The sequence below is a fragment of the Lepidochelys olivacea genome (genome assembly GCF_965140295.1).
Source record: "Lepidochelys olivacea isolate rLepOli2 genome assembly, chromosome: 20".
In the NCBI taxonomy this organism is placed as follows: domain Eukaryota; kingdom Metazoa; phylum Chordata; order Testudines; family Cheloniidae; genus Lepidochelys; species Lepidochelys olivacea.
The window spans coordinates 18726340-18746114 of record NC_140430.1 but is presented as its reverse complement, the minus strand read 5'-3'; the positions used below and the strand labels follow the sequence as shown (position 1 = coordinate 18746114).

Below are 19775 nucleotides of genomic sequence, written 5' to 3'. Positions count from 1 at the left end.
CGTTGCCGTGGAGACTGCGCCTCAGGCCAGCTCCTGCGGGATGGGGGAGCTGTGCTGGGCTCGGCCCCAGGGGTCCCCCAGGAGCACGGGACGGGGGCACTCAGTGATCCGTGCCGAGGACACAATTAGCTCCGCCCTCCGAGGGTGGCTGGTGCCACTCGGGGTGCCTCCGTGACGCCCAGTCTCGGCCCACGAACGCCTGCCACCGGAGACCATCTGCAGCCATTGCCCGGGCACTGGCCGCGGGGGGCTCTGAAGCCCCGGAGCGTCGTGCCTAGAGGAAACGTCCTGCCACTGATCGCCACTATGGACAGTCGGCTCACGCCACGGCCTGCTCACAGCCCCAGCCCCGCGCCGGGGCGGCACCGGGGTTGGGAGGGCCGCTCCCATCAAAGTGGCTGACGTTAAATATCTGGAGCCCAGCACAGAGACAGCCGTGCGTCACGTCCCCGGGAAGAAACCAGGGCAGGACGCCAGGCGGAGAGGACACATCTGCAGCACCCTGCTCCTTGGCTCTCTCCTGCTGGTCCTGCTCTGAGCCAACCTTCGCAGATCACGCTCCTCTCCCTGCCTCCCCCTCCGTCCCTCTCCCGGGCGTGCCCGGCACCGTCCCCTGGCCTCCACCGCAGACCTGTCCTTTCCAGCCTGGAGCCCCCGAAGACAGAGGGATGGGACGGCCGGTTCACACCAGGTGGCACTTCCCCGGGTTCTGCGTGGAGAGGAGACGCCATTGCCCACGGCCGGCGAGCAAACAACCAGGCACAGCGGCAGCCCGGCCGTGGCTCCAGCCCACGGAGATCTGGTGGGGGGCAGCAGGTCGAGGGCGCCAAGGGGGCAGCGGGCAGGGCCTAGCCAGGGCGTGGGGGGACGGGCCAGCGACGGACGGACAGACACACACTTCCCACCCTTCGCTTTTTTAAAAACAAGTCCATTTTTTTTTGGTAAAAAACGGATTCTTTGGAGGAAAAGCACCCCAATAAAACACCGGAACAAAGCAAGCCCCAGCGCCCCGTCCCGGCGCCGCCGGCCGGTACTGCATCTTTACCGTTGCCTTGTCTCGGCTCGCCGTTCACGCATCCTTGTATTTATGTTGTTCGCAGCCTAACGCTAGCGGCCAGGGCAAAGTCACGGGCTCATTTTTGCTGCCGCCGCCCCCACCTGTGGCCAGACCTGTGCCCCTTCCAATGCCTGACACAAAATCCACCAGCACTAACCCAGAGGGCGGAGCGCCGACACCTACATCACCCTGTAAGTGGACGCCCAACAGCGACAACACAACCCCCCAGGCAAACCCACCCCCAGCCTGGTCCTCACACACGGAGCCACCAGCCAGGCCGCCGGGCAGAGGGTGGCAGGGGAAGGGGGGAGAAGGGACAGCTGAAGGGGAGGGTAAAGTTTAGATACATGGGGGTAAGGATGTGTCTGGGGATGGGGATGGATGGATGGATGGATGGATGGATGGGGGTTTGTGTATGGAGATGGGTGGATGGATGGGGGTATGTGGTAGAGGGATGGGAAGGTGGGTAAATAAGGGGTAGGTGGGGTAGCTGGAGGGCAGGCAGGGGGTAAACAGGGGGTAGGTAGGGGGTAGCCAGAGGGCAGGCAGAGGGTAGGTAGGGGGTAGGCATTGGGTAGCCAGAGAGCAGGAAAGGGGTACATAGAGGGTAGGTAGGGGGTAGCTGGAGGGCGGGTAGGGGATAGTTAGGGGTTTGGTGGGGGTAGCCAGAGGATGGGCAGGGAGTAGGTAGGGGGTAGCTGGAGGGCAGGCAGAGGGTACATAGGGGGTACATAGGGGGTAGGTAGGGGTGTGGTAGGGGGTAGCCGGAGGGCAGGCAGGGGGAGGTAGGGGGTAGCGGAGGGCGGGTAGGGGTTTGGTAGGGGGTAGCTGGAGGGCGGGCAGGGGGTAGTTAGGGGTTTGGTAGGGGGTAGCCAGAGATCAGGCAGGGGGCATATAGGGGCAGGTAGGGGGTAGCCGGAGGGCAGGCGGGGGGCACACAGGGGGTAGGTAGGGGTAGCCGGCTGCCAGCGGGCCCGAGTGGGGCAGGGCTTCATGCCATCATCGAGTGTTGTGCGTTCTCGTTTGCCAGCCCTCACCCGCCGCCATCCATCCCACCCGCGCTAAGATGCAGTAGCCGCCGGCTTGGCCGCCTTTGGGGTTCTTTGTTTTGTTCTGTTCTATTATTATTTTGTCGGTTGCCGTGGCAACTCTCGGGGGCGGGGCTAAACAAAAGGCAAGAAAAATACCCATTAAAATACACCCCCCAGGACTGGCAGTGCCCAGGAGTTTGTGTGGGGAGAAAGGGGAATGGGGCACCAGGGGTCAGGGGTCAGTGGGTGTCGACCATATCCCCTCCCAGTTCAGCTCCGTAGCAGGCTCTCTTCGCCAGGACTCCTGGGTCCAATCCCCCACCTGGGGAGGAAGGGGCTGGAGTCTAGTGGTTAGAGCAGGAGTGGGGCCTAGGAGCCAGGACTCCTGGGTCCTCTTGGAGGAGAGTGGGGTCTAGTGGCTAGAGCAGGGGGTGGGACTGGGAGCCAGGACTCCTGGGTTCTGTTCCCAGGGCTCCGTGGGCTCTCCTGGGCAGCACTAAGTGTGTGTATGGGGGGGGGCAACACTAGGTGTGTGTACTGGGGGGCATCTCTTCCATTTTCCTTTGTCTTTCTTTCTTTCCTTCTTTCTTTCTTTTTTGAACTCTTTCCATCTGTCCCCATGACATCCCCTCCCGTTTGCATTCTCCATTCAGTCCAGCCGGGGGGGTCGTGGGGGGTGGGCGGGGGGTCTCTGGTGCGTGCCCGCTGCGGCTGCGCCCACTCCTGCCAGGCGGGCGGGCGGAGGACAGGTAAGGAAGAATCCACAGCTTTTTGGAGGTTCGGGGAGGGATTTGTGCTGCCCCAGATGCTGCCCCTTGCTGGCCAGGATCTGTCCCGCTCCTCTTTGGGAGGAGGGAAGGTGCCTCTGTCCCCCCTACCCTGCCGCTGGCAGCCCAGCTGGGGAGTGGGAGCCTCCAGAGGCTGATGGGGCCGGCAAGGGGCTGCTGGCGGCCCGGCCGCCCATCCTGTCTGGGCAGCTTTGCCTGGGCATCAGCGGCCATAGGGCTGCAGGGGGGAAGTGGCTGGCAATGGGGGGCAAGTGACCCCAGCTGGCTGCAGTTTCCGGCAGCCAGGGATGCAGCACCAGGCCCCAGCTGCGGTCTCTGCGCTGTGCCCACGAACGGCTGGCGTGGCGGGTAGGTGGGGCCCGGCCTGGCGGGTAGGTGGGGCCCAGCCTGGCGGGTACGTGGGGCCCGGCCTGGAGGCCCCGGGGGATGTGCCATGCTGTGATTTCCCCCTGCCCCCAGCTGCTGCCCCTGCCAGCATGCCCAGGTTCCAGCCCCCCTGTGCCCAGTGACGCCCCCGCAGCCCCGAATGCCAGAGGCCTGAGCTCAGTTATTTCTGGCAGGGGCACAAGGCCCAGGGGAGGGCACTGATCGCCGCCCATGGGGCAGGGCCCTGCCAGCCCCATACACGGGCATCTGCTGGGCCCGGAGCGCCCCGGGGGAGGGCGACTGAGGCCTGGGGCAGCTGCTCTGCATGTGGCCCTGCCCCCACGGCGGGAAGCTAAACTGGGACACAGCACGGGGGGCAAACTAACTCCATCCTCCCCCCACGCCCCCGAGAGGGCAATGGTTCGTCCTCCCTCAACACACACAGCTCTGCCGGTGTCCCTCACTCCCGACCCACAGCCCCTGCTAGGCCACCCCCCCACCCCCCCAAGTGCTGTCGGTGCCCCTCAGTCCCGACCCACAGCCCTGATATTGACCCATCTCCTGAGGGATCATGAAGGTCACTTGCTCTTGGGGGGGAGCTTGAGGTGGGTGGAGAATTATTTTGGGGGTGTTGGAACTGGAGCAGCCCCCTTCAAACACCCCCCCCCAGTTCCCCCACTTCTCTATGGATCCCTCTGCCCAATGCTCTGTATGGGGCAAGGGGGCAGATCTCAGCCCTGCCAGGGGCGTGGCTGCCCCACATCATGCTCTCCATGTTCACTGCCCCCATCCCAGTGATGGCCACAGCCCCCAATGCCCTCCCCCCAGCCCCCTAACACCCTCCCCCCACCCCTAACACCTTCCCCTTGCTCCTAATGCCCTGCCCCTTCCCCCCGACCCCAATGCCCTCCCTGCCAGCCCCCAACACCCTCCCCCACCCCTAACACCCTCCCCCCAGCCCCCTAACACCTTCCCCTGCTCCTAATGCCCTCTTCTTTTCCCCCGACCCCAATGCCCTCCCCCGCAGCCCCCAACACCCTCCCCCCACCCCTATCACCTTCTCCTTGCTCCTAATGCCCTGCCCCTTCCCCCAGACCCCAATGCCCTCTCTGCCAGCTCCCTAATACCCTCTCCAACCCCTAAAGCCCTCCCCCTCCCTCAGACCTCAATGCCCTCCCCCCAACACCCTCCCCCTGCCCCTAACGCCCTCCCCTCCCTCCAGACTCCAGTGTCCTCCCCCCTCCAGCCCCTGCCTCCTAACGGTCTCTCCTGCAGTCCCCAATACTCTCCCCCGAGCCCCCTCTCGCCCTCCCCCCAGCCCCCTCTCGCCCTTCCCCCAGCCCCCTCATGCCCTCTGCCTCTCTCCCCTCCAGCATTCGCAGCGCCAGGCTCCTCCGCTGCCAACCGGTTTGTCGGCATCGGACCCCGGGACGGCAACTTTCTAAACATCCCCCAGCAGTCTCAGGTAGGAGAGGGCGACTCTGGGGGGAGGGGGTTCCCAACCGGGGGCTCCTGTCTGCAGGGCGGGGGGCATCGGCCGTGCCCACATCGCCATGGCAGCCCCCCCAAAACCTGGAGTGGTCAGAGCAGGGGGCTGGGAGCCAGGGCCCCTGGCTTCTACTCGCTGTGCCACATGGCTGCAGGTGACCCTTTCCCCATGGAGGGCTCTGGCCCACTGTGGAGTCCCTGAGGCCGTCCTGCCCCCACTGGCCTCTGGCGTGAGCCCTGGAATAAGTGAACTGGACAATTAGCCTGTAAATCCCTGGCTGAGCAGGTGGCCTCAGCCCACGGAGGGGCCCAGCCTCTCTTGGCAAGGTGGGGCTGGGGGGCTCTGGCCTCAAGGGGCTGGGGAAGGGCCTGTGTGTTTTGGGGTCACTTCTGGGTGCTTGTAAAACTGATGGGGTGACTAGAGGCAGATGTTGTGAAATCTGGTGGCTGGCAGGGTCCCCTGCCCCCTCCTATTCTCTTGGTCCTGGTTATGGCAAGTTGTGGGGTTGGTTAGTAGAATTGCTCTGTGGGGGGGTTATTGAGGGAGCACAGGGGGGGTTGGGGGAGCAGGGGGCTGTGTGCCTCCTCCCTGTAATAGGAGGGTGCTGATACCCTGGGCAGGCCCCAGGGACCCCCTGCCGCTCCCTGCATCCCTGGGGCCTGAATTGCTCCAGGAGTGGGGCAGGCGGGGGAAGGGGTGCAATGGACTCCTATGGGTGAGCCCCCCACACCCCAAAAGCTGATTCCTCCCACATTCCTGGGAGTTTCAGGAGAATTGACCCCCCCCACACCTCCACCAGCGACTGTCCCATCCCACCAGGGCAGGAACCCTGGGGCTGCCCCCAACTCCAAAGTGGGGCTGTGGAGCTGTGTGTTAGCGCCCCCAGGGGAAAAATGACATGGGGGGGAGACAGGGATACAGCCCCTCCCCTCTACTCTCCTCCCCCCTCCAGTGGCCCCCCCCGCCCCCACCGCCAGTCTGCCCTGACTGAGGTTTGGCTGCAGGATCTGGCTCTTTTCCATTCTTCACAAACTTCGTTGAACTTGGGGGGACCAGGGGCTCCGCCCCCATCCTATAACCAGAGTCACGTCTGACCCGTCTGGTTTCCCTGAGCAACCAGACATGATGTCACACCCTGGTGAACTTGGACTTGGGGGCTGGCGAAGGGAAACAAAGGGCTGGGCCAGAGAGGAGGGGGCGGGGCGGGGGCGGGGTTCGGCCGGCCTCACGGGCCCTCACCAGCTCCCCGGCCCGGTCCCTGCGTGGGGGGCTGTAGCCCTCACTCCTCGGTCCCTCTGGCCCCCTCCCTTTCCCTCCCTGCCTCTGTGATTTTCTCCTTCCTTCTCTCCCGGGCAGGGGACGCGTGGAGGTTTCACGGCCCCTGACTCCGTCGCATGGGGGGGTCTCTTAGCTGAGTGCCCCCGGCCTGAGCCACAGGCTGTCCCTGAACTGGGGAGTCCCTGCTCTGCTGGGGCTGGCGGGGGGGGGGGGCATTCTTCCCAGAGTAACTGGTGACTCCACAGTTGGTGGAGGGAGGACAAAACAGGCCGGGATGGCGGGTGGGGGAGGGATTTCCACTCCAGCGTCGGTGGGGTGGGGCAGGGGAAGCTGGCCCTGCTGTCGGGGGCACCCCGGGTGGGGTGTGTGATCCTGGGGGGCAGATCGACGCGGTCGCCCCGTCCAGGCTGTGGGGGGTACGCTTGGGAGCCGGGCCTCGCCCAACCAGGGGCCGTGGGAGTAGCCACGGGGTCCCACCAGGAGGAGGCATCACCTGGCATGTGGATCTCCCCGTTCAGCTTTGAGCGTCCCCACATGGCTCCCACGAGACTCAGGGCTGGCAGCCCCCATAAGGACCCAGCCCTCCTCTGTGGGGTCAGGGCGGGGCATGGGGGGCAGTCCCACAGGGACTCGGCCCCCCTCACTCTGTGGCCCAGCCCGTGGCATGGGGAAGGAGGGGGCAGCCCTAGATTTATCCCTCTCCTCTGATTGGCCCATGGTGCTGTGGACTGAGTGGCCCGTTCCTGAGCATCTACCTTAGGATTGGCTTAGGGGAGGCGCATGTCTCAGGCTCTGACCAATCACAGAGTGGGTGGCCTAAAGATGCTCCTCCCTTGGTTGTGGAGACTGGGCTCTGATGGGGTTATTGGCCCGGTGCCTCCTGATTGGCTGGGAAGGTCAGACATCATTGCGCCTCTTGGCCAATCAGACTTTAGCTTGAGGGTGAACTGTGTCTGCTTGGCTGAGGGTTTGGCTAGTGAGTGATGGGCAGGACTCCTGGGTTCTACCCCGGCTCTGGGAGGGGAGTGGGCTGTAGTGCAGGGGTGGGTAAACTACGGCCCAGGGGCCACGTCTGACCCGTCAGACCTTTTAATCCGGCCCTGGAGCTCCCGTCGGGGAGCGGGGTCAGGCGCTTTCCCTGCTCTGTGCGTGCTGTGGCTCCGCGTGGCTCCCAAAAGCAGAGGCATGTCTCCACTCCAGCTCCTACGAGTAGGGGCAGCCAGGGGTCTCCACACACTGTCCCCTCCCCAAGTACCAGTTCCACAGCTCCTATTGGCCAGGAACTGCGGCCAATGGGAGCTGCAGGGGCGGTGCCTGTGGACCGGGCAGCGTGCAGAGCCGCCTGGCTGCACCTCCACGTAGGAGCTGGAGATGGGACATGCCACTGCTTCCGGGAGCTGCCTGAGGTAAGCGCCACCCGGAGCCTGCACCCCGGACCTCTTCCCGCACCCCATCCCTCTGTCCCAGCCCTGATCCCCCTCCCACTCACAGTCCCAGCCCGGAGCACCCTCCTGCACCCCAAACCCCTCATCCTCAGCCCCACCCCAGAGCCTGCACCCCCAGCCGGAGCCCTCAAAGACCCCCACACCCCAACTTCCTGCCCGAGCCTGGAGCTCCCTGCCCTACACCCCAGCCCCCTGCCTCAACCCGGCGCCTCTCCCATACTCCGAACTCCTCTGCTCCACCCCCAGCCCGCAACCCCCTCCTGCACCCCAACCCCCAATTTCGTGAGCATTCATGGCCCGCCATACAATTTCTGTGCCCAGATGTGGCCCTCAGGCTAAGAAGTTTGTCCACCCCTGGTGTAGTGGCTAGAGCAGGGCAGGACTGGGGATCAGGACTCCTGGGCTCTCTCCCAGCTCGGGGAGGGGAGTGGGTTGTAGTGGTTGGAGCAGGGCAGGACTAGGGATCAGGACTCCTGGACTCTCTCCCGGCTCGGGGAGGGGAGTGGGTTGTAGTGGTTGGAGCAGGGCAGGACTAGGGATCAGGACTCCTGGACTGTCTCCCAGCTCGGGGAGGGGAGTGGGATATAGTGATTAGAGCAGGGCAAGACTGGGGATCAGGACTCCTGAACTCTCTCCTGGCTTGGGGAGGGGAGTGGGATGTAGTGGTTAGAGCAGGGCAGGACTGGGGATCAGGACTCCTGGACTCTCTCCTGGCTCGGGGAGGGGAGTGGGGTGTAGTGGTTAGAGCAGGGCAGGACTGGGGATCAGGACTCCTGGACTCTCTCCCGGCTCGGGGAGGGGAGTGGGATATAATGGTTAGAGCAGGGCAAGATTGGGGATCAGGACTCCTGGGCTCTCTCCCGGCTCGGGGAGGGGAGTGGGGTGTAGTGGTTGGAGCAGGGCAGGACTGGGCATCAGGACTCCTGGGCTGTCTCCCGGCTCTGCCCTGGAGATGCAGCGTGGCTTTGTCACTGGGTGCTCTGAAGAGCTGCGATGGCTGGTCCAGGTGTGTTTTGAGGTCCCAGGGTAGGTCCCCTGGAGAGTAACCGAGGCCCCAATGGGCCCCCCCGGGCAGCAGCTGCCCTGTCCTTGGGGCCCCTGAGCTGCTTTTCCTTCTGTCCAACACTGGGCACCTGCCTCCGCTCCAGCCGGGGCCTGGGAGCCGCGTGCCCAGGAGCCGCTGGGCCCCAGCAGAGGGGAAGAGAGAGACGAGAAGGGGAAAGAGGAGACCGGCCCGGCAGTGAGACCCCCAGCCCAGAGCAGGGAATCCCTGGGCAGCGCTGATGGCTGGTCGGAGAGCGCCTCCTGGTGGAACATCTCCCCACCTGCAGGCTCCAGCTACAAGCAGCCAATTCATGCCGTTCCCCTCTCTTCCCACCAAGGTTTTCTCAAGTCTCTCTGTGGCGCGGCCTTTTCCCCCACTCCCCGGGATACTGCCTCTGCTCTGACACCCCTAACCTCTCCGCTGGTGGGAACTGGGTTTGCCAAGTGCGCAAGGTGGGGATCTGGAGCCAGGACACCCCCACACCCCGCCCCCTGTCCCACAGGGCTCAGTTTGCAATTGCCTCTGTCGGTTTCTTGGAACAGTGCAGCTGGTGCGCAAACGGGGCAGGGCGTGGGAAGCTCTACAGCAAGTCACCCCAAAACTGGCTCTGCGGGGGAAGGGGAGAGTGTGGCTGGGTCTCGTGATATTTCGTGGCACTCAGGATCGGGACCCCGACTCTGTAGTCAGTGGGGGGGATATGCTAAAAGTGATTATTCGACGTGATGTCCAGCGCACGAAGCAGCCGGCCTGAGCCAGAGAACAATGGCCCAGATTTGTAAATTCCCCTCGACTCCAAGTACCCAAATCCCTTGGGGGAAATGAGATTGGGGCTCCTGAAGCCATTAGGTGACGCCGGGCACAGCAAGGCTTAAATGCCTTTCGAACCCTGCGCCTAAGCATGCGTGGGAGTGGGTTTGCGGCAGGCAGGAAGGGTCGAGCCGCTGTGAATTTTCCGAGGCTGATCCCTTTGGCGGGGGCGGGGGGGTTCGAACAAACCTCGTGGGACTCAGTGACTCCAAGGGGCGATGCCCAGTTACACCTGCTGGAGGTCTGGCCCTGTTGAGGCCAGTGGAGTGACACCCACTGAGCCCAGCTGGGGAGCCTGGTCCATCCCTGTCCTGTTTTAGTGGTGCTGTTGGGGGCGGCTCCTGGCTGGGGGGGTCTCGCAGCCTGTGGGGTCCGTCCCACGAGGACAGGCTGACTCTGGGGAGAGCCACGCTAAACAGAATGGACTTGCCCTGCACAGGGGCTACTGGCCTCCCCTCCAGATAGGGCCTGAGGGAGCCTGGGGCTGGGCTAGCAGGTGCTGCGGGTCAGGAGCGAGGGGCACCGGCAGAGCTGGGGGGAGCCCAGAGCTGGGGTAGCAGGGGCTGCGGATCGGGACTGACAGGCATAAATATTTCACCATCTAAATTAAAAGAGGTAAAACTGCTCGGTATGTGTGTTTGTAGCTAGAGAAATTTACTTATTCAGATTTAAAATAATAAAGATTCCCATCCACAGGGCTAGTTCGGTAGAGGGGTGTGTGGGGAAGGCTGGATGAGGGAATGGATGGACAGAGGGGAGCGTATGGAGATGAATTGAGGGATGAGGGGTGTGGATGGATGGAGAGATGCAGATGGAGGGACGGATGGATGGGGGGTGAGGATGGAGGGATGCAGATGGAGAGATGAGGGGGTGGGGATGGTTGGACAGATGGGGGTGGGGCTAGATGGCTGGGAGTTGTGGGGTGTGAATGTATGGTTGGACAGATTGTGGGGTGGGGATGGGGGGTGGGGATTGAGGGATGGATGGGGGTGTCAATGGAGGGATGGATGGGGGGGTGGGGATGGATGGAGGGATAGGGGTAGGGGTAGATGGCTGGGGGTTGAGAGGTGTGGATGTATGGTTGGACAGATTGTGGGGTGGGGATGGGGGGTGGGGATTGAGGGATGGATGCGGGGGTGGGGATGGAGGGATGGAGTGAACTCGTCGTGTGGTCGATGCTATTTAAAATAACCCGTCCACATCTGGGCTGTTTCTCTTCCAGTCTTGGTTCCTCTGATGGGATCTTCAAGAAAGAGACAAGAAATCTCTCCCTAAAGCCCCCCCATGGAAGCGTCCGTCCTTCGCCCTGGATCTTCACTGAGCTGCTCCTGTCGAGACCAGGGGGGGTGCCCAGTTCACACTACCGATGAGAAAAGTCCAATCCCCTCCTCCCAGCCCCGATCCAGAGCCAACTGGAATCGACGTGGACGAGGTTGGTCCTCTCCGATGCGGAATCCCCGCGCCACCCTTGGGAAGTAACGTCACAAACAGCAAAGCCCAGCGGCCCTGCAGCGATCGCCACAGGTCAGCTGCTCCGGAACAGCGCCTCTCCCCTGTTCTGGGGCAGCCCCGGAAGCGCCCGGTTTGAAATCTCCCGAAAACCACCCAGAGTGCTTATGTTTGCCAGGAGAGAGGGGAAAGTGCTGGGATCTTCCAGAGCTGCAAGTGACTTAGGATGGCAGGTCGGGGCAATGTCCAACAGCCCAGGGCACGGTCTGACCTCACAGGGCGTCCAGACTGCAGCCACGCCGTGTGATTGCACCTCGCATAGGCCGACCCGAGCTAGCAATCAGGTGCCGGGAAGCCGCAGCAGCGTGGGCGAGCCCCGGGTAATTACCCAGCCGCGGCATCCTGCTCTGGCACCCGCAATAGCTCGGCTGAAGCCGGGTGTGTCTGCATGAGGTGCAGCCCCGCCGGGACCACCCTGCCGGCACTGGTTCGGCTCCTGGGGTGAACAGAGCACAAACGGAACTGACTGGCCTGTCCCACAAACATATATAAGAGTTCAAAATTTTTTCCTGTCTCAAATTGGGCTGAAAAATGGAAATCTCAAAAATATTCGCCAGCCAGAAACCTGACGAGTTTTTTGTTGGGCGTCAGTTGAAATATTTTGTTTTTTCCATTTGGGCCTTTTTTTGTGGGGTTTTAACCGTATTTTTTTCGGTCAAATAAGCTTAAAGTCTGGTCGAACCAGAAAACTGGATGTTTGTTCCCGATCAGGAGACGCAGCCGACCTGCCTGTTCTGGGAACGGTTCCATTTTGGCAAAGCTGCGATTTCCAAGGAAAAAATGATTTGTCAGAGACTCCTGGCCAGCGCCAGGCGATGGGAAATCGGTGCCTTTTTCACGTCAGTGATCTTAACCGGCCCTGTCACTGTTTCACTTGCCTCGTCTGCATGAGAAAGCAACACTGGCTTAACTTCACCTGCTTTAAAGCCACAACTCAAGGGGTGAATTTAAACCGGTTTAAAGGGCCTACTGTGAACCGGGCCGATAGAAGTGGTTTGACATTGATGTAAGTGTTTCCACACAGGTTCCATCAAACCGGTTTAACTAAAGTCAGGCCAGTTTTGCAGGGAACAAACTTTGCGCATCCAAGTCACGTTGGCGCTCTGGAAATCATCCCTCTGTGCCCAGCAATGAGCCACCTTCCCGGTTCAATTTGGTACGCTCGGGCCGGGGATAGGCTGCTGACCAAGGAGCCCCAGGGTTGGGTCCCGTCCGTCTTCATCCTGGGGCAGCCAGATTCTCCAGGGTGCCCGGGAAGATCCAGCCCTGGCAGGGTGTTTGCTGGGAGCCTTGAAGAAACGCAGCCAGGAAGGCTACAAAACTTCCAAGCTTCCTCCTGGCTGCCCTGCCCCTACCTCGGCTGGCTCCGGCTGGCCCTCGGGCTGCGTCCACAGCCCTCCCCCTGCCGCAGGGCAGCTCGGGACCTTAGCCCAGCACAGCCTGCAGGGACCGGCTCTCGGAGCTGAGCGGTGCCGCTGAGGATGCTGGGAGTTTACCCAGGATGCTCGGCGGCCGAGGGACTGAGGTTGGCTCCCAGCACATAAGCTTCTTTCCCCCCAAACATAAGCACCGGAGATTGTCCCCCCTCGTTCCCGCCGTACGGGGCGTCGTGAGGAAGGCTAAGCAGAGATGCTCCCGGCTTGCCCGGCTGCAGGGGCAGAGGGGGCCACACGCGCTCCCTTCCCAGCCCCCCCGTCAGCCTCTCGCTCGAGAGCCCCCCTAGGCTGATGAAATGGGATTCTGCCTGGGGGGGAACAGTTAGATTATGTTAGAGAAGAGGGCATCTAGTCTCCTTCCCAGCTCTCCCAGTGGCTCCCAGCATGGCCCCGCCTTTCCCCCCCACAATGGGGCTCTCTCCAGCCCTGCAAGTGCAGCGTTGGGGGGGGGTCCCTTTGCTAACACCCCCCCCAAGGAAATCAGCTTCACCTGAGGATGCCCACCAGTGCTGCCAATCCCCGGGCGTGGCTGCCCCCCTCCCTTTCCGAATGCCTCCCCCCCCGGCGAAAGTGCTGGGGGTGCCGCGGCAGCTGGCTTGGGCCGGGGCGGGGGCATCTGTGAGGTTTGACTAGGTCACGTCTAAGCTAGCTCAGCTGATGGCTATTTTCTTTCCCCGTCTCCCCACCGCGATCTGTTCTCGCTTCCTTCCTTCGGATTTGCTGCTTGGTGGTTGGTTTTTTTTGTTTTAAATAGTTGGATCCTTTCTCTTTTCTCCTCCTTCCTTTCTTCCTTCGTCGTAGCTTGGTGGTTATTTTAGGGTTTGGGGCTTTCTGTACATACAGGCGATCAAACGAACTAGGGCCAGAGTAACAAACGCGCCACGCCCCAGCCAGCACTCACTCGAGACGCGCGCTCAGAGCCGTCGGGAAAGCTCTGGCCGGAGTCCGTAGGTCTCACGCCGGAGAGATGCGGGTACGTTTTGGTGCGGCTTTGCTGCAGGGCCATGGGAAAGGTTTGGTTTTCCTGCTGGTCCAGAGCACACAGAGTCCTTGCAGTCACCCAGCCCGCCACACGCACTGTCTGTTTCGCTTCTGAAAATCCATTTGAAAACTGTCTCTCTCCATCTCGTACCCACCTTTGAATCATCGACATGGTCGTCTTTATCTTTATATTTTTAGAGACACAGGGACCCACCTCTCCACCCCGTTATAGGGCCCAGGGCCTGCGATGCTGAAATGCAGCCACCTCTGGGGTGGTGCAGGCCGGCTGTTGGTAACAGCAGAGCTGTAGGGTAGTTTTAGGACCGGAAGTGGGGATGGGGGAATCCTGTAGCTGGATGAAACCCCCAGGAAGGGGGTGGGAGTTAGGGAGGTCAGATTGGGGTCACCTGAGCTGGAGTTTGGCCCGGATGCCTGGGTTCAGATCTTGAGTCTTGCAACAACAAAAAAGCCCTAGCAGTGGTAAAAGTCCCAGCAGAGTCCCTCGGGGATTGGGGGCTACAGGGCTGTACATGCCCCCTCCCCGCCCCCCACTTGGGCCCTGTCCTGGGACCCCCTGTCTCCCTCCCGAGAGAAAATCACAGATCCCATCTCTTGTGCCTTGGGAAATGAGGGAGCCCTTGTGAGCCCAACTAATCAGGGGCTGGCGCCTCCTCCCGCAGCACAAATGCTCCCCACAGCAGAAGGGTTTTTTCAGGGGGGAGGGCTGGGAATCTGCACTCTGGGAAATGCCGAGTTTCCGGTTCTGTTGGAGAAGCAGGGTCCACGTGGGAAACCAGACAGCTTCAGGCTGAGGCCTCCTGCACAATTCCCTGCCTGCCCCGGCCCCAGCTCTGGGGGCATCAGTGGGGTGCAGGGCCCCACCCCCTCCATCTCGTTCCCCAGCAAAGCCCCTCAGCCCATGGAGGGGCTAAAACCCCACCGGGTCCCCCCTGCCCCCGCCGCGCAGCTGCAGGACAGTTGGGCAGCGCCGGTTTGTCTGGGGGCGACTCCGTCTGCTAGATGAGGAGTGACAGGCCCTATGAGCGCTCGAGCTCCAAGGACGGACACAGCCCACCGGGACTAGCTGGTGCCCGGGGCGAACGCTGCAGTGCTCTGAAGGCCGAGTGCCCCCCCAGGGCGTGTGCACAGAGCAGGCCCTGCCGTGCTCTGCAAGCTGTGCCCCCCCCGACCCCTCCCAGTGAGTGCACGCCACTGGCTTGGACACAAGCTCTCTGGGGCCTGCCTGTCGTAGCCCGATCTCCACTGCCCTGGCGCTAATCTGGAGTCACTCCAGATGGGTCATTCTGGATTTACACCAGGGCAGCTGAGAGCAGAATCCAGTCCCTGGCCCCAGTCCATAGCCCTTGTTCTCAAGCAGAGCCCAAGCGCTGGGCTTGGACAGGCTGACTCCAGCCGAAGCCCCGGGGGTCCTAAGCCAGGGGCCAAACCATTAGCAGGCGTAAAGCCTGTGGGGTCAGTGGAGCCAGTTGAGTGACACCCATAGACACCACTGGGACCTGACCCATTTTTGCTTTGCACACTGGGCCCCCTCCTGCATTTCAGCGCCACCCGATGCTGTCGCCCCAGCACCTAAGGGCGGCCTTACGCTTTCCCTTTGAGCCAAGAACTGCTCTGGGATGGGTCAGGAAGCTCACTGGGAAACCCCACAGGAACCCTCCCTGGCCTTCCCGGAGAGACACTGAACGTTCCCTTAAGTGCCACACTTAAAACCACTCCGGTGTGTTACCCTACCGCTGCCCGGCTCCCGGGGGGCTCTGCTGGGGGAGCAGTAATTCCTAGCACTGGGTATTTTTTGCAAATATTAATCAAAGTTACCGCAAGCTATGTCCCCGGTAGCCGCTCAGAGCAGCCCTGTGGCATTCGGCAACGTTCTCCCAGGTGGGCCAGACAAAGGCAGGGTCCGGCTTGTTCTCAGAGGCCGAACGTTTGTCAGGAACAAGAATTCAGGGTGTCTCAGCTCCAGCCTTGGAACCGTTCAGCTGCCTCCAGCCACACGTGTCCGTAAGATCAGGGCTTTCGAGGCCGGGCCCACCACCCTTTTCGCATTTAAAAACCCTGGCGGTTCGTATCCGTCTGTTTCCAGCCAAGGCCCCGATTCAGCGCTGCACTAAAGCACATGCTTCACGCTCATGGAGTGCGTCTACCCTGCAGAAACACCCCGTAGGAGCCAGGCTGGAGCCCGGCTGTCTGCCCTGCTGTTCCTAGCTTGGTGGCATGAGCCCGAGGGGAATGAGCCGGGCTCCGAGACTAGCTGCTGTGGGGGGTTTTCCCAGTGTAGCCGTAGTCCCATCTCGGCACCGGCATCTCTGACAGAGGAACTAACCAGGGGGTTAGCGGGACCCTTTCAGGAGCCAGAGGTGAGCAAGGCTGGCTGCAGCAAAGTGAGACTCACTCGAGAATGTGTTTAAAAAATGGAAAAAAAAAAAACTTTTAAAAAAAGCTACAAATATATATATAGGGGGCTAAAACTGAACAAATGTTGTTTTCTTTGAGCCAGTGCAATGACTTGCATAGTTTTAATATCTTTGTATGTTAAAGATTGTTAAGCAGAAGAAAAAAAATCTATTTTTCTTGAGATGTCCTGTTCCCGGGGACTCTAAATACACAGGGGAGAGAAAACCCAACCTTTGTAAGTATGGGAAATTCTTCTTCTTCTTCTTCTTCTTCCTGTTTATTTTTTCATTCATTTATTAATTTTTATTTTTATTTTTGCCTTTTTCTCGTTTCTTTTTTTGGGGGGTGGGGTGGGGGGAGGCTGAAGGGAAGGTTTTTTCAAGCAAAACAGAAAAGACATATCTATCTCGGTTCCAAAACCGCGGAGAGAAAAAATGTAAAAAAAACCCCTAAAGTGAAGACACAAGGACGGCGAGAAAAGAAAAATGATGAAAAAAACTCATAAAAAAGAGAAAATTAACAAAAAAAAATGATATATAAAACCACAAACCCTGGTGCTTTTTACAATATAAAGGACATTAAAAACCCTCTATTATACATAGTTTATGAACCAATTAATTGTTATCATAAAGCACATTTTAGGAAACATACATTATCCTTTCTTTATGTTTAACTGAAAGGGGCAGGACGGACTGCGGTTATCAGAGGCACCCGGCTTTTGCTGATCTTACTGGGGGGGGGCAAGCGAGAGAAGTGGGGGGGCCTGCCTTGGCCAAGGGGTCCCCCCCCAGCTGGGTGTCACACACACACACACACACCCCGCCAGGTGTCACACCTCCCATGTTGATGGGTTGAACCCCTTTGTGCTGATTCCCCCTCCCCTCCGCCTTGGTCCCTGGAGAAACTTTAGTTGGAATCAGGCCCGGCTCCCCCTTGCCCCCCCCCTCTGCCCCCCACCCCCCAGGGAGGATTTTTCTTTGGAGCCAAAAGCCAACTTTGATCTCACCAGCATTTTGTCTTGGAGCCTTTTTCAGAAAGTTGGTCGCGTTCCCCCCTTTTTCTGTTCTCCAGGGCGGGGTGGAGGGGACCCCCTCCCTTTTCCCCTGATGGAGGGGGGGGGAGACACCTGGGATTGGAGCGGAGCCCCATTCCCATCTCCCCCAGTGACAGAGAAGTGCCATTGGAGGAAGGACCCTTTGGTTCAGGAAGGGCCAAGCCCTGCCCACGCCTTACCCGCCCGCACTGCCTGGCAGCCGACGTGCCTTCACCCCCTTGCTGGCCCGGACGGACGGGGGGGGGCTGAGCTGCTCAGCCGATCCCCCAGCCGTGCCCCCCAGTGCCACACGGCCACGCAAAGCAATAAAGACCCCAGTTTCCACCAACAAAGACAAAAGATGCTAATCGCCTGTGGGGGTGCGACACAAGGGGGTCCAAACTGGATCCTGTGCCCCCACCATGGAATCGTGGGGCCCAATCTGGATGTTGCCCGAAATCCCAGGACCCAATCTGGATCCTGCCCCACCCAAAATGCCAGGGCCCAATCTGGATCCCATCCCCCCCAAATTGCGGGTCCTGTCCCTTCTCACCCTAAGAGCTGGGAGGGCCCAATCCAGATCCTGGCCCCCTCCCCGCACCCCAAAACTGCCAGGGAAAGAAGCTGAGGTGGACATTTTCCAAAGTGGCTTCTGATCTTTGGTTTGGTCTCCATCTTCTCCCCATCCCCCACTCTCCCCCTTTGGAAACCAGGCATCTCAACCTGGGCCCCTGGATGGGGGCAACACCTGCCCCCCCCCCGCAAAAAAATCAGAGCGCCCCACTCCGAAACAGGCCGCTGAGTGCATGCTCCCCCTTTGCTAGGCCGGGGTCAGCCCTTTCCACCATCCCCCCCCCCTCCATGCTACTCCCAAGGGGTTCACCCACCGCAGCCCCCACCCCCACCGCCTCTCGCTCTAGGACCCCCCCCCCCCCGTTAGGCTGCATCGCAACGAGCCAGCTGCTCCCGCCCGTCCGTCTCTGCCCCTTCCAACAAGTTTCTTCGTAGGGTAAGAAACGCAGTATATCTGAGTACAGTACAGTATATATATAGTACTAATGGCCTTGAGTGTGCTTCTGTCTCCCTCCCTCGGCTCGCGCCCTCCGTGCCCCCCCCCCGCCGTCCCCCCCGTCCCCCCCCCAGCTCGCGCCTTCCTTCCTTCCTTCCGCCGCCTTTGCGAATAAAGCGTAGTTCTTCGTCTGGTTGCGCCCCCCTCGCCGCTCCCCGCCACGTCTTAGCAGAGCGCAGGTTAGCCAGCCGCGCCGAGCACGTCCGTGTCGCTCCCCCCGCGGGAACAACCACAAACAAAAACAACCACAAAAAAATCGACAAAACCAAAAGACAAAAAAAAGGATAAATAATAAAATGCAAAAACCCTGTTATACCCGGCAACCGGCTCAGCTCGTGCTTCCTTTCGCGGTTCCCCTCCCGCCACGGGCTGCCCAGCCCTGCCGGCCAAGGGGGGGGGGCCAAGGGGGGGGCAAGGGGCGGGGGGGGGCTGGCAGGGGCGTTCGGTTGGGAGGGGCTGTGCAGACACGGCTCCCTGGAGGCCGCGGCCCTGCCTCTGCACTAGCCAGCCGGGGGGCCCGGCCCGGCCCTGTGCGGTGCCTCAGTTTCCCCGCTGGCCCCCTTCAGCGAGTCTGGTGAGCTCGTTGGGGCAGGGCCCGGCCCAGCGGGGGCCCTGGTCTCAGCAGGGGGTCACTAGCCGCTGTCATCGCACGAATGCCCCAGGCACCGGCGTGCAGCCCCCCCTGGGGCTGGATTCTCCGCGCGGGGACCAGCGCTGGCGCCCGGGGTGAAATCTGGCGCCGCTGACACACGTGGCAAAGCCGCCTCCGGCATCGCAGGGGGCCCAGGCGTGGGCCCGCCCCGCACACGGCAGCCTTGGCCGGGGGGGCTGGAGCAACCTGCCCTGCGCCCCCCCCCCCCCGCTCCCGCAGCGTTTAGCCCCTGATGTTCAGAGGTCGCCAGCCACCTGCAGCCGCCCCGTTAGGGAAAGTGCCTTAAAAACCCCTCAGGAGAAACAAACCTGGGCGATCGACCCCTTTAGTCCAACCCCCCCGCCCCCCCACCGCAGCCCACGTCTCGGGCTCTGACTCTCCCTGCCAACGGGGGCACTGCTGAGACCCCCCACACGCCCCCACGGCCTGGGGGCAACCCAGGTGCCCGGTCGTGCCTCCAGAGGGAGGGGCTGCTGAGGGGACGTGGAGACCAGCCCCCCCCCCCGCCGCCCCCAGAGAAGGGCGCTAGCTGTGGTGCCATGGGGTGCACAGCTCCTCCTGCCCATCTACCCCCCCGCACCCCCTCGGGCAGCCCCCCACCAGGGTGCTACACGCATGTTCATTGCCATGTCTGTTCCAGCGTGAACCTTTACAGAGGCACCATCGCTACCCGACTGAATTAAAGTCTGTACGACCCACCCGCCTGGGGCGGGGGGCTTAGCCTGAGACACCGCCCCCTCCCTCTGACCACTAGGCCCCACTCCCCTCCCAGAGCTGGGGAGAGAACCCAGGAGTCCTGGCTCCCAGCAGCCCCCTCCCTCTGACCACTAGCCCCCACTCCCCTCCCAGAGCTGGGGAGAGAACCCAAGAGTCCTAGATCCCAGCAGCCCCCCCCCGCTCTGACCACTAGCCCCTACTCCCCTCCCAGAGCTGGGGAGAGAACCCAGGAGTCCTGGCTCCTAGCAGCCCCCCCCCCGCTCTGACCATTACCCGCCACTCCCCTCCCAGAGCTGGGGAGAGAACCCAGGAGTCCTGGCTCCCAGCAGCCCCCCCGCTCTGACCACTAGGCCCCACTCCCCACCCAGAGCTGGGGAGAGAACCCAGGAGTCCTGGCTCCCAGCAGCCCCCCCGCTCTGACCACTAGGCCCCACTCCCCACCCAGAGCTGGGGAGAGAACCCAGGAGTCCTGGCTCCCAGCAGCCCCCCTGCTCTGACCACTAGGCCCCACTCCCCTCCCAGAGCTGGGGAGAGAACCCAGGAGTCCTGGCTCCCAGCAGCCCCCCCCACGCTCTGACCATTAGCCGCCACTCCCCTCCCAGAGCTGGGGAGAGAACCCAGGAGTCCTGGCTCCCAGCAGCCCCCCCCCACGCTCTG

General features: G+C 61.8%; 1 protein-coding gene across 8 annotated transcripts in view; it reads left to right on the top strand.

Annotated features, from left to right (window-relative positions):
• The window catches only part of NFIX (nuclear factor I X), a 144304-nt gene extending 126232 nt beyond the window's left edge, over positions 1-18072 (top strand). For 6 of the 8 annotated variants that reach the window (XM_084610510.1, XM_084610511.1, XM_084610516.1 and 3 more), the window contains 3 exons: positions 1101-1248; positions 4616-4707; positions 10529-18072. In XM_084610510.1, the coding sequence (XP_084466636.1) occupies positions 1101-1248; positions 4616-4707; positions 10529-10543 (255 nt within the window). In that variant the 3' untranslated portion in view covers positions 10544-18072. The remainder of the gene's footprint in view (positions 1-1100; positions 1249-4615; positions 4708-10528) is intronic. The other 2 variants (XM_084610515.1, XM_084610514.1) reach the window with 1 other exon arrangement.
• The last annotated feature ends 1703 nt before the right edge of the window (positions 18073-19775 follow it).